The sequence below is a fragment of the Ochotona princeps genome, chromosome 27 (genome assembly GCF_030435755.1).
Source record: "Ochotona princeps isolate mOchPri1 chromosome 27, mOchPri1.hap1, whole genome shotgun sequence".
Lineage (NCBI taxonomy): Eukaryota > Metazoa > Chordata > Mammalia > Lagomorpha > Ochotonidae > Ochotona > Ochotona princeps.
The window spans coordinates 26,523,254-26,537,772 of NC_080858.1; the positions used below are offsets into that span (position 1 = coordinate 26,523,254).

The window sequence follows — 14,519 nt, forward strand, 5'->3', positions numbered from 1 at the left end:
GCATTCTTCTATTTGTTTTTCCATGCAGCATCCCTTTTGTGATATCCCTTTGTATTGCTATAAACGTTTCCTTAAATCAACATAACTTAGAGCTCCATTTGTGCTATTGTTGCTTGCAGCATTTTCGTTGTTGTTGTAGTGGTGGTGGATAGAGCTGGAAATAGTCTTTTTTGGGTTTATGGAACCCCAAAACGTGTAGCATGAGCGTGGATGTGGCTGTACTGCTGTACTGATACTACCTGGTTTCCCGTAGAGGTCAGTTCCTAACACCTGCTCCGTATGCTCAATAGTATTTGCTCTTGCCAGACTTTTAATTTCTGGCAAACTAAGTTGGGATACTAAGGGGTTTTTTTGGTGGGTTAAGTTTTAATTTCATTGAAATGCAGTAAATATGAGCACTGTTTATGTGGTGGTCCATAGTTTTACTTTTCGCAAGACCTTTTTCAAGTTTGTCAAACACACAGGAAAGCATGTGTGTGTCATATATGTGTGTGTGTGTGTGATATACATATGTTCCATATATACATATGGAACATTTTCTGCTTTCTCTGTTATCTGCCGTTTAAACCAGGATGACTTTTAGGTTCCCTGGGGGATGCTTCTCTGCCGGAGCCCAGATGGCTGCACAGGCTCCCATGCAAAGCACATCTCCATCCACTGTGTCCCGCTCCCCAGAGGGATTCTCAGAACTTGTGCTGTGCTCAGTTCCTAGAGTTTCCATACCCCTAAAAGACTAACTGCTGTAACTTGATAACTTGTCTGCTTTAAACAGCAATTATTAACGACAAACTATCAAAGGTTGGATATTTCCTCTCTTATACTATTTCCCAAGGCCCCTCCCAGAACATTCTATGCAAAGATTTCAATTTATTTTCTTAGCTTTGGTTTTCCTATTTCTTGTTTCTGAGTTATGGTCCCAGACTTCTCCCTTCCTCATTCTCCAAATTTCTATGAGGTATATTGTCTTCATACTTGTTAAAGTTAATTACGTATTCTGTCGTTAGAAATGTAATTGCCTTCCATTTTGCGTATTGATTCAGTGCGACATTTGTAAATCCATTAATGGCTTTTAAATTATATGTTGCATTTTTTAATTTGATTTGCTGAAGAATCAAATAATATGACTGTCAATGTAATTAAGGTGATGACATTAAATCCTTCAAGCTTAGCAATAGTCTAACTATTGCCAAGGTCAGGTGGAAGCTCTGTTCTCAAAGTCAGTTGTCCAGGGTCATGGAGAGAGACCAGTTTATTACTGTTGCACATTCCTTCCCACCTTTCATCTGCGCCACCGCTCACCTTGGATCTTTCTGGAACATGGTGGGTGGTGGCCCCTCTTCTGAGCCTCCGTGCTTGTATCTCTGTCTGCTTTCTCCTGTGCCACTTGCAAACAAGCCTCACATCTTGTTTTGAGCATTTCTCACATTCTCACTCATGTTCCCTGTGCTTGTGGCCCTTTGTTTCCCTTTGTATGTCTCCCTGTTGGGGTGGAGAAGACTCAGCTTCTCTTTGTAGAGCAAATGAATTAGTTTAAAAAATGCATGGGACCTGCCTCATACCACACACCTTTTAATTACCTAAGGTTTAATGTTGCTGTGAGTCAAATACTGGACCACTGCAAATAAAGTTGTCAGTAAAAAAGATAAATTATGTTCTTTGCTGACAAATTTACACATTGAGGAATTTGGGATTTGGTGTAGTCCTAGAGCTTATTTGGAAAAAGCAAAGTGCAGAATGTGGTTATTGGTAGAGATTCAGAAAGCTCTCTTAGGATCAAGAATCATACTCTAGATATTAGAAAGAAAGGGTAAAATGCCAACCTTCTTTCACACTGTTGTCTTACTCCTCATAGCATATGGACCTGCAGCCATGCCTTAGCCAGATCTGTTGCAGCCTCTCCCACTACCTAATACCCCCCAACACAGACCCCCACGCCCCCCGCGCTCCCACTACCTCACAGCCCCCCACACCCCTCACACTCCCACTACCTCACAGCCCCCCACACCCCTCACACTCCCACTGCCTCACAGCCCCCCACACCCCTCACACTCCCACTGCCTCACAGCCCCCCACACCCCTCACACTCCCACTACCTCACAGCCCCCCACACCCCCCGCGCTCCCACTACCTCACAGCCCCCCACGCCCCTCACGCTCCCACTGCCTCACAGCCCCCCACACCCCCCGCGCTCCCACTCCCTCACAGCCCCCCACACCCCTCACGCTCCCACTGCCTCACAGCCCCCCACGCCCCCCGCGCTCCCACTACCTCACAGCCCCCCACACCCCTCACGCTCCCACTGCCTCACAGCCCCCCACACCCCTCACGCTCCCACTGCCTCACAGCCCCCCACACCCCTCACGCTCCCACTACCTCACAGCCCCCCACACCCCTCACGCTCCCACTACCTCACAGCCCCCCACGCCCCTCACGCTCCCACTGCCTCACAGCCCCCCACGCCCCTCACACTCCCACTGCCTCACAGCCCCCCACACCCCTCACGCTCCCACTCCCTCACAGCCCCCCACGCCCCTCACACTCCCACTGCCTCACAGCCCCCCACACCCCTCACGCTCCCACTCCCTCACAGCCCCCCACGCCCCTCACGCTCCCACTACCTCACAGCCCCCCACGCCCCTCACGCTCCCACTGCCTCACAGCCCCCCACGCCCCTCACGCTCCCACTACCTCACAGCCCCCCACGCCCCTCACGCTCCCACTGCCTCACAGCCCCCCACGCCCCTCACACTCCCACTACCTCACAGCCCCCCACGCCCCTCACACTCCCACTCCCTCACAGCCCCCCACGCCCCTCACACTCCCACTGCCTCACAGCCCCCCACACCCCTCACACTCCCACTGCCTCACAGCCCCCCACGCCCCTCACACTCCCACTGCCTCACAGCCCCCCACGCCCCTCACGCTCCCACTGCCTCACAAACACCCCCCCACACTCCCACGCCCCGCGCGCAGACACGCAGTGGCTTTTCTGAGTTTCCAGGCAGAAATGACTCAGGAATGGATCTTCATCTGGCAGCAGCGACACTGCAGCGTCAGGTGCGTGTTAGCGGGAGGGAGGACTGTTCCCATGCACTTTTCTGAGGCGCTGAGCTGTGCTTCCACGTGGGGGGCTGCTTTCTGTCAGCCAGAAGACACACGCAGCCCACACCTTTTACCCTTTTATGTTCATGTGGAGTTCCCCGGTCAAAACATCTGTGCACCAGAATAATGCCACATCAGTCTGACATGGAGACTCAGAAAACTGGAAGGCGCCTGCTCTGCGTTCCCTCAGCAGTCAGGGAGAGTGGTCGCCCCCAGAGCACCCCGTCCTCATGGAGGCTGAAGGAGCCAAGTGCTGCAGCCCCAGCTCTCGTGAGGTGTAAGGCAGGGTCGGCTTCGTGCTTTGCACATGTGGATCTAATCTTCCCAGCGTGATTTGTCAGAGATTGGCCTTTCTTCCAGGGCTGGTTCGCCGTGGAGGCCTGGATTGCTTCCTGGGGTTTCCATTCTGTTCCACTGACCTGTGTGTCTGTTTCGGTGCCAGGGCTAGGGTGCCTGAAGACAGCTGCCCTTCATGTAGCTTGGAGTCTCACCATTTACACACCATTTACACTAGCAGTGCTTGAACATCTTCTTCTAGTTTTTCCAATATTATTATGCTATAATTGACGACACTCTATGCATGTGTTGACTTCTTTACCATATTTTGATATATTGAAATCACTGCCACTATCAGGCTCGTTAACACATTCATCAGTTCATATAGTCATCTTTTCTTGTAGTTCTGGGGAGAATACTTGTGAGCATTCTCGCCTCTAAGCGTGAAGATCTTCAGCATTTCCCTGGGGTAGTTCCGCTGGCATAGGCTCTCTCAGGTTTCGTCTGTCGGGGAAAGTCTTTCTCTTGCCTTCACAGCTGGAGCACAGCTCTTCAGGGTGAGGTGTTTCAGTCCACAGGTTTTGTTTTCTTAGTGTGTATGGAACACGCATCTCACTGTTGCGTGGAAGTGTACGCAGGGTTTCCTGGAGATTTGCTGCTCTGAGGATCCTCTTGTTCATGCTGTTCTCAAATTTCTTTTTCCTTCTTTTTTTTTTTTTTTGAACACTTATTAAAATGTGTTCTAAGCTTCATGTACACACTTTCCTTAGATTTGGAAGGTTTTCAGCCCTTGATTGTTGAACAAACTTTCTGCCTTTTTCAACCAGATCAGATAGTTAAGCATTAGAATCACCGTGGAGCCTGTTTGACAATAAATGGTCCTTTACCCACCTACTGCTGCAAACAAAACCCAGAAAACCCACCAATGAGAAACCAGGCTCTAGAGATTAAAGACATCACCTCTGAAAGAGGAACTCTGGCCAGTAGTTTGAAATATTTCCCTAACTACCTGTGAGATCGTGTTTGGTAGTCTTTTCTTAGAGTATCTGAAGAATAATTTGGAGAACGAGTATTAAGAGTAATTCTGCTAATATATTCTAAACATAATAGTAGCTCAAATCTTATTTATGTTTTAAAATTTTTTTTATCTGAAAGACAAACTGACACACACACAGAGATTGGTTTTCTCTTGGCTGGTTCCCCAAAACCTGCAACACCTAGGGCGAGCCACACTGAAGCTAAGAACCCAAAACTCCAGCCAGGTCGCTCACCTGGCTGCCAGGAACCCAAGCACTAGGGCCATCATCCATCTTCTCTCTGGCACATCAGCAGGAAGCTGGAATAGGAGCAGGCAGAGTAGCTGGAATCTGAACCAGCGTGCCACCGTGGGCTGTGGGCATTCCAGGTGACAGCTTACCTGCTGTGCTTTATTTTAAATATGATTTTACATGCTGTGTATTGTTCAGCACTCCAAAAAATATGAACGGGTACATCAGAATATCATCCTGCCTAAGAACTTCATTGTTGGAGTCAGAGAAGTTAGAATTTAAATGCAGGAGATTTATATTTAATAGCCATGCAGTCTGGGGTAGGTTACTTCATCTCTCAAAAGTCCAACATTTGTAAGATTGACTTGCAAACTCTTCAAATATATGGGTATAACAGTGTAGTTATAACCTTGTAATACCTTAGCTTCGTGTTCCCTTCCACCTACTCCTTCATTTCAGAGATCAAGAAATTAAGCTTGCGTGGGATATGATCTTTTCAAAGTACATGTAAATAATTAGTAAGAAAAACAGACTATTGGAACCCTGTAACTTCCAGAAATAGGCCTGTGCATCCACAGGCTGTTGATGCTGACAAAGATGCCAAGAGCACACAACGAAAAAGACTTGTTTGTTTTAGTGGTGTGAGAAACGTCACATCACAATAGAAATGGATTAAAGATAAATGTATAGCCTGAAGTTATGAAACCATTAGAAGATAACAGAAGGAATCTCTTCATGATATTGTTGGTATGATGGGTTTTTGGTGTGGTTCCAAGAGCACAGGCAACGGAGGCAGAAGTAGAAAAATGTGGTAATTGTCAGCCAGGCGAAGCAGCTTCTGCGGGGCGAAGGAAAGCACACAGTCTGAGCAAGGACACAACTGACCGTGAAAGTGTTGCTTGACCTTACGCTTGGCGAGGTGTTGGTATCAAAATACATGGGAAACTCAAGCTACACAGTGTTAAGAACACACAAACCCATTTATTTAAAAATGGCAAGGAATCTAAATAAACACAATATCATTTAAAATGATCAGCATCACGGGCCATGAGGCAAATGCCAGTTGAAATCCCAGTGTTGCTGATACTTGCTGGAATGGCTAGGATTTGGAAGGCGAAGGATAATAGAATCTCTTTCCTACAACAAGGTTTCCTTTTTTAAATACGTGAGGAGTTTTTCTAAAGGGGTACTTTCTGACTAAGACTCTTTGGGGCTACTGTAGTTAAAATTAATCCGGAGAAATTGCATTTAGACTCTAGGTAACAGGGAGGACATGAAGATAGCTAAAATTTATCGCACGGTTAAAATTATATTACTATATCCATAAATTTGATTAGTTTGAAAACCAGCTTTATGAGGTAAATGCTTCTTTTTGCATAAGGAATATTAAACTCTGAGAGATTAACACAGTGTGAAGGAACAGAAACCTTTTTCATTGCTGATAAGTTAGTACTGTTTTGGCAAACAGAATGGAGGTTGCTCAAAAGTATAAAAATGGGATTAGCATATGATTCATTTCAATATATAGCCATGGGAATTGAAATCAGAGTCTCAAAGAAATAGCTGTAGTTCCGTGTTTGCAACATTACTCAGATTAGTCTAGTTCTAGAATCCATCTAAATGTCTACCCCTAGATGAATGGGCCAATTATGCCTTCTGTATCTAATGAAATACTTTTCAGCCTTTTAAAGATGCAAATCCTGTCATCTGTGACAATATGGATGAACTGGAGAACACTGTGATAAGTGAAATAAGCCAGGCTCAGAGATAAAAATAGTCATGATCTTACATACGGAAACTGAGCAGCTGAGCTCATAAGAAGGAAGTGCAGTGGTGGTGGTTACCGAGGGAGATTTGGGGTGAACTAATTTCTAGAAGTTGGTTTTATTTTGCAGTGACTGAAGTTAATAATGATATGTTGTATACTTAATATTTCTAAGAGAAGATTTTAAGTGGTCATTGCTTACACAGAGAGAAAGAACTGCATTGAATAAGGCGTATGTTAATTATCTTGATTTAGCTATTTATAAATGCATGTATATAAATGTACTATGTTATAAACTACTAAGTACTTGTGTTTTTACTTTTAAAATAAAAATATACTTAGTATGAGTTGTGACTAATAGCTGGATCCTCTCTTTCTTGTGACAAATTTTGTCTTTAAATAGACACAGACTCTTTCTCGAGGAGATCCTGACAACCAGCCTTAAGGAGCACGGTTGTTAAACTGAATGAGGAGGATTTGCAGTTAGATGCTAGATAGCGTTTTGTTCTGCTTGAATAGTTTAAGACACGGCTGTAGCCTTCTTTGTGCAATTATTTGTGCCTTTGAAGACAAGTACTTGGAGCAGATTTTCTTGTCATGCTAATTTTCATTTCCTAATTCAATGAGCATTTTCTTTTGGGCGCATGTTTCTCTCAAGCCGATTTTTTATTGTGTTATTTTCCACTTTGGGGTGAACCTTTTTAGCTACTCATATTCTTTTCCATATCTGGTCTAGGGAATTTGAGAGTGCTCTTTGAATTTGTTGACAAAATGGGCTTAAATGGCAAGTTTATTTCAATGTGTTTTTAAAAAAATCCCTGCAATGATTTTTCATAGTATGCATTTTCCATGAACTTCCTGAAGATCCGATGTGTGTGGATTTCAGAAATTTCTGGACACCAAAGTAAAGGTATTTTCCTGAGTACACCCATCCACTTTTGGAAGTATCCTTGTCTTTGCAAAATACAGTGTACTTTTTATCTGCGTTTCCCTGATAGCTAGGGAGCCTGAGCATTTTTTCATGTGTCTGTTAATTGTTTGGATTGGTTCTTTTCAAAAATGTGTGTTCATTTCCTTCACCCATTTCTTCACAAGGCTGTTTATTTCACTCTCCTTGAGTTTCTGAAGCTCTTTGTAATAATACAAGAGAAATCGGGGTGGGCGGAAGGTGGGGGTGGGCTCAGGGACAGAAGGAAAATCCCTGAACCCATGGAACTGTATCCTCAAAAAATAAAAAATGAAAACAAAATTTAAAAACCTTCATCATCACATGGGAAAAACTACACTTTGGACAGGATGCAATGTCTTTATACTATACTGTAAAAAGACTGAAAATTCCATACCAGCTGAAAGTTTTTTCTACTGCCTACTTGTTGAATTCTTTATTTAGTGGAGGAATGAGGCTTGTGCTTATAAAGTAAATTAAAGGTAGGTCATCTCAAACATTAACAGAAAAATAAGAAAGCAAAGAGAGGGAGGGAGGGTGGCAGAGAAGATGGAACGGTTCAAAATGTCCTTCAGGTTGTGGGGATGAAGTACAAGACATCTGTTCCGTATAAAGCTCAGTGACTGACTAGGAAGGACGAGCAGGGCTCCGGCCCGAGGAGTGCAGGCTTTTGAAGCTCTCACACAAGTCTCCTGCTCTCAGGGCTCCCTTCACAAGTTCCTGGAGCACTGTACTTTGTACTCTTTAATCTGAGCTCTCTTACTCCCCAGAAGCCAATCAGTTGGATCACAGTCTTCCCTGGAGACTTTGAAAGACAGCAGGAACAAGGTGTCACTGTAAATACCCAGTCTCGCTATGCTTGTCTACACTGCCCTTTGTAGGTGGGTAGATTTCCCTGTTCGTTGCCGTACAGGGCTGCAGTTCCCAACATGGGCCTCCCTGTCGGCAACGCCCACGTTGTCATGTACCCCGAGCCAAGCGGAGGGGCTAGGGTTACAGACAACACATAAGACAACACAAGACAACATGCAGTGGGTCACTCTTGTACACAGAATGCCAAGTTTATTCCAAGTATCCTGCATCTTTTATAGTCTGCTTAGTCCCTCCCAGTATTATCCCAATGTTCAAGCAACACCTAAGCTCCCCTGAGGGCATCTTAACAAAAGGAAAGTAAGGGAGAGCGAACTTGCAGTCAAGCCAGGGGCTAAATGCATTAGGCCAAGATTTCCCACTGTGTTACCTCTTAGAAACAAGCTAAGCTGTGGAGTTAACCCTTGGGAGACCGGGCCCTGCACCTCCCTTGGTGGGAGCTGCTCCCGGCCTTGGTGGTCCTGTTTCGTGTTCCTCCCACAAGGCAGTGATTGCTCCTCTCACACTTCTAACCCTGGTTACAGGTGAGCGCATCACCGTCTCCCTCATTGGATCACAGCCAGTCTCCCTAATTCTGTTATCAGGTCATCAGTGAGTATCTGCAGCGTATGATTCAGGCTGCTACATGGTTGTCTCTCAAAGTGTACATGTTGACTACTCTGTGTTGATCAAGTCAAAGTCCAAATGTGTCACTGAGAGGTACTTCTCCAAAGTGGGATAACTTGATGTGACTAGTCTCTGACTGTGAACATAAGGGAAAATGGAAGTGTTTAAATACTTTTGCTTCAGATTTGAGTAAACTCCAATAAAAATGTCAATTAGCTGGTCAGCTGAACCAAATCATCTTAAATTAATTATCCAAATAATTTCATCATTTTCTCTTCTCCTTTCCCATTGGGAGCAAAGTACAAATTAAGCTCATATTGGAGTTTACAGAGAAAGTATCTGAAACCATGTTTAGATCCCAGCTGTGTATTTCCCAAGCAGTCTTGTGTTAAAGGAAACAGCAACCTTAACGCTTCATCACTAGTCTTTGTCCATCAACCTCCGTGCGGTTCTTGGAGCTTGTTCGTCACTGGTTGTCCTTGGTGTCTAGCACCGGCAGTCCCTGATTTAAGGCCTGTCTAGCTTTACGGTTTCATTGTTCCTTGGTGATGGTTCCAAAGCTGTGTGTGTCCCGTGGTTGTCACGCCTGGAACTGCTCCTGGATCTGCCGCACCGTGCTGTGTGTCCCAGGGCTGTCTTGTGATGCTGGGCAGCAGATTCCAGCCCAGCTCCTATTGGTACTGAAATTTGGAATTAGGGCAAAGAAAAATTGCAAAGCAAACAATAAAGGCAGGGAGCAGTTAGTGAAGCATGTAAAAGTAGATTTATTTGAAAACCAAGACTCCTGCTTGCCAGGAGAGCTTGTTGGGGAAGGTTATCATGGTTTGGGTTTGGGATCTTATACTGGGAAAAAAGATTCCTTAAGCTTTTAAGAGTCTCTTATCGTTTCTGTGAATTTCAGGATTGCCTCTAATTTCTGTGTAAAATGCCATGGGAATTTTTATAGGGGTTGAAATGAATCTGTAGGTTGCTTGGGGCAGTGTCATTTTTAGCAATATTAATTCTTCCAATTCGTAAATACAGAGTATCTTCCTGTTTATTTATGTCATCTTCAAATTTTTTCATGCATGCCTTAACATTTTCAGTATAAGCGCCTTCCATCTCCTTGGTGGAACATATTCCTAAGTATACTTACTCTGTTGCTTCATTTATAGATGGGATTGTTTTCTGATTTCCTTTTAAAATGTTTCATTGTTAGTGGATAAAAAACACAATGTTGATTTTGTATTCTGCAACTTAATTCATTTGTATTAGTTCTAGCAATGTTTGGTGCATTTGTGTGTATCTTTAGGCTTTCTGTGTGAAAGACCATGTTTTCTATCTTTTTTAAAGATTTATTTTTCTTGGAAGGGCAGATTTACAGAGAGAAAAAGTCTTTCATCCTTTGGTTCACTCCCCGAACAGTCACAGCTGAGCCAGGAGCTGCTTCTGGGTCTCCCATGTGTGTGCAGGAGCCCAAGGACTTGGGCCATCCTCTGCTGCTTTCCCAGACCATCAGCAGAGAGCTGGGGAGGAAATGGAGCAGCTGGGACACTTTACAGACCTTATAGTTTGTTTTGAGAATCTGTGATTTTAACACAGTAAAGGATTTCAAAGAAACAATTGTTTTCTAAGCATTAAAAATCAGAATCTTTTCTATTCCTAGGAATAGGGTACAGTAGGAAAAATTGTTATCTCAGAGTATGTAAGTTGGCCAAAAGAAGAAATTTTAGAAATGTGCCCTTTGTTCAATTGGAGAAGAGACTTGTAGGAAGATTAATGTCAGTATTATGGGGGCAGCATTTATTCTAAGATGTTAGAGGACAAAAATAGCTTGTGAGTGCCAAAAGGGCTTCTGGTATTCTGAAGCTGTCTTCCTCCTTCATATTTTTTCTTTTTCCTCCATTTTCTTTTATCTCCCTTTATATATGAACTCATTTCTGTGTTTGTTTCCAAGTGCTCGGCTTTGCAACGCGTTTGCCTTTCCCACAATGCCTAGGGGCGAATGGACTCCCGAGAGCGGAGGCTTCCTGATGGCCCCTTCTTGGAAAATTAAATTCTCTCTGCTCACACTTCTGATCCACTTTGAATGACAATATTAAAGACTAATTCCAGTAATGTATTTATTTTTTAAGAAGGGCTTTAATTTCAGCAAATACTCAGTGGATTCCATCTGTGCAAGGTTTTATGAATACAAAAACCCTGTATAAGAGAACATTGTCAGATTCTTTGCATGTCGTATTAGAGAATGGGCAATCCAGCTAGGGAACAGGCCTCCTGGCCCAAGTCCTGTGGACTGCATTGTGTGAATAGCAGTGAGTATACTGTAGGGCCATCAGACACTAGGATGGTCATGGAGCTGGAGGCTATGTGCCTCTCTCCTGTAGAACAGTCGTGGAACACAAGAGCATCTTCCTTTGGCCACCTGCCTCTGTCCACTGCCCTCTGTAGGACACTGCGTCTGTAAGGAGGCTCCCCTTGGGACAAACCCTGCCCTGCCCAAGAACATTTGTTATATTTTTGTTGTCAATTTCCTGTTTAACTACTGCTATTTTAATGCTCTTTAGGGAAACTCTTGGAAGAGATGCTGGCTTCCCTCATTGCTCGTGAGAGAAAGCATGTGCCTTGCTTGTGTTGAATGCCAGTCAGCTCTGCGGTGGGAAGGGACTCTTTGGGACCAGCGTGGCTGTGTCACACTGTGTCACGCTGTCTGTCATGCCTCTTTGTCCCTTGCAGGACAGTGCTGTTCACGCTGACCTCTGTGGTGGTTCTCGTCATCACCACCGACTGGATCAGCTGGGACAAGCTGAACCGGGGATTCCTGCCCAGCGATGAAGTCTCCAGGGCGTTCCTGGCATCTTTCATCCTGGTCTTTGACCTGCTGATTGTAATGCAGGTAAGTGGCCTCGTCTCCTTCCTTCCTGGAAACTGCCTCCTGCCTGCCTCCTTCGGCATCCCGCTGTGTGACCACGACCTCCACCAGCTACAGAAGGCTGTCCATGGAGCTCTTCTTGGTGTATTTCCAACTATCTTACTGGGAGGAAAAGCCAGTTGACTTCTCACGAAAAGGGCACCAAGAATTCATCCTGTGCAGATGATGCAGCGGGCATGAGGAATTGAGACAGTGTTACGGTGTTTTCTTGCAGAACTTCAGGCATTGGGCGGGGAGAGAGAGAAACCACAGTCCCTGAGTAAATGGAAAGCTATGGAAGCAGGGCTAATCGACGGCCCCAGGGCTGCTGGGGCTTAGCACAGCTGGTCAGATTCTTTATATAGCACCGAATGACGGCTTTCCCTCAGTATTCTCCGCTCGTGGAAACAGTGTGACTGCCCTGCTTAGCAGCCAACACTGGGACAGAGGCGTCCTGCTAACCAGGTCAGATGGGTGGTCTTGTGGTGTATGTGTCGGCTTCCAGGGGTTTGCCGTCACTGGGGCAGGAGCAGACACTGGCCACTGATTCTTGGCATTTCAGCTTGCTCTTTAAGTGTCTGTGCAAGCCAACCTTTCTGTTCCTTGGGGGAGGCCAGTCCACCTTCTGCCCTCCAGGGGCCACCGGGGCCAGACAGACCTGCACTGCCCAGGGGAGGGTCTGCACTGCCCAAGGGAGGGTCTGCACTGCCCAGGGGAGGGGCCTGCACTGTGTTGCTTTGTTCCATCTCCAGAGACCAAGGCCTTCCTCGGGGACTTTCTGTGTTGCCTCTAAAGGGAAGAGTTGATTTTTCTGAGGATTATTTGGGATACAATGTATGCCAAGAATGATGTTTGAGACGCATGCTCCGGCATCACGCGATTTTAATAGGCAATATTTTAAAAGAAGGATGTTATGGTTTTTAAAATTTATTTGAAGCCAGGAGATGGGCTATTTTTATCTCATCTGTTTTTATTGCCCGTGAGGCAGTTTATTATGGAGAGAGCCTGGACCCGTTCCACATCTGTTTCTGCCAGCTGCAGCCCACCTCTGGGTAGCTATGGAATTGGCCTGTGGCACTTAGGCAGTTAAGCATCCGTACTTGTAGAAAGGCCATTTTCATCTCCTTCCGTTTCCTGGCTTCCTAATGTATAACATCGCCTCTGGCCCACAGCCAGCTAGTAGCAGTTGGCCCCATGATGACGCCAGAGGTGCTGGCTGCCCAGACTGTTGGCTCCTTACACCTGCTTCCCTTCCAATGCGGAAGAGCATCTGTCCGCTGGTCATCCATTATCACGCTCTGCCCCCTTCCCTGTTCCTGCGAATTCTTATTACCCTTCCGGTATCTTCTCAAAAATTGGAGCTTTCAAGTGGCAAAATGTAGCCTTGCAATTTACACCATTATGGATTCCATTTTGAAAGTGTTTAACAGAGACAGATGGAGGGAGAACACAAGGCCGCCGATATTGAGGGAAAATGAGAAAAATCACGTCTGTGTGTGACTCATGCAAGAAATGAACAGTGACTTTAACTTCATTCTGAAGAATGATGTGGACAGGAAGGTCGAGTTCGCATGAGGATAGCATGTTAGCGGATGCTTGCAGTCTGAGGACTAGGAATGGGCACATGTGTGTTATATGTGGATGTATGTTGGTGCGAAAAGACAGAGTCTTAGCCCATGGTTTACCCAGCTGCCATGGGCTCTGTGAGGTGGAGGCTGTGCCTTACTCACTGCTTTGAGCTTCTTGCCCTGTAAAACACTGACAGACAGGACCCTGGAGCCTCACAGCTGTTATAAACATCTGTTGACTCTCTAAGCCACTGAAAGATGTCAGGAAACACAGGAAAGTCATAGTGGAACCATTAACTAAGGCCAAGAATAAGATGAAAGAAGCAGGTTGAGAATTTTGTGAGCAGTGAAGTCTGGCCCTAGGCAGGACACCACAGTGTGCAAATGGCTGGCCCAAGGGTGGGCTTCTCAGCCCCCAGCGGAGGTCCTAGCCTGAGGGCAGATGTCTCAGCTCCCCAGAGGAGGTGCTGGCCCAAGGGTGGGCCTCTCAGCCCCCCAAAGGAGGTGCTGACCTAAGAGTGGGCCTCTCAGCCCCCCAAAAGAGGTGCTGGCCCAAGGGTGGGCCTCTCAGCCCCCCAAAAAAGGTGCTGGCCTAAAGCTAGCGTCTCAGCTCCCCAGAGGAGCTAAGTGTTGGTAAGGACAGTGCAGCACATGATTCTGAGCCACTCATACCGTGCTGGCCAGGGACTCACCTCAGAGGAGCAGGCCTGCAGGTGGCAAATGCCTTCATTAACTTCACTTGCTCATCCCACTATATGCACACTTACCATCACATTACATCACACCACCTCTTATATTAATTAAAATAAAATACTTCGTGAAGACAAATGAGGGAATTAACAGGAAAGTGATAGACTCAGCAAGAGGAATGATCAGATCCCAACAGTCACTGCCTGATGTCCCTGACGTTCCTAACATCCATGACGCCATGGACCACCTGCCAAGATGACCCCCAGACACCTCAGGCAGGCTGCCCACCTGCACAGACTGGGACACAGCCCAACAAAGGAAATCTGTCTGCTCCCTGAAGACCAGGGCTGGGGACAGCTCATGACACTGAGGAGCTCCTGTAATACAGAAGTCTGCCTGTCATTCTGAATGACTAAACAGACATCTCTGTGCATGCATGTGATCACCCAGTCCTGTGCGTGTGTCTGTGCAGTAATGGCTCAGCCTGGTGATCTCAGGGTGTGTAAGATGCTGTGCAGAGGACCTGGGATAGGGCAAG

At 45.9% G+C, this 14,519-nt stretch overlaps 1 protein-coding gene across 3 annotated transcripts in view; it reads left to right on the plus strand.

The window, feature by feature from the left end:
- TMEM117 (transmembrane protein 117) overlaps positions 1-14,519 on the plus strand; it is a 269,877-nt gene that overhangs the window by 209,523 nt on the left and 45,835 nt on the right. For all 3 annotated transcript variants that reach the window (XM_058656042.1, XM_058656044.1, XM_058656043.1), the window contains exon 6: positions 11,549-11,708. In XM_058656042.1, coding sequence (XP_058512025.1) covers positions 11,549-11,708 — 160 coding nt within the window. The remainder of the gene's footprint in view (positions 1-11,548; positions 11,709-14,519) is intronic.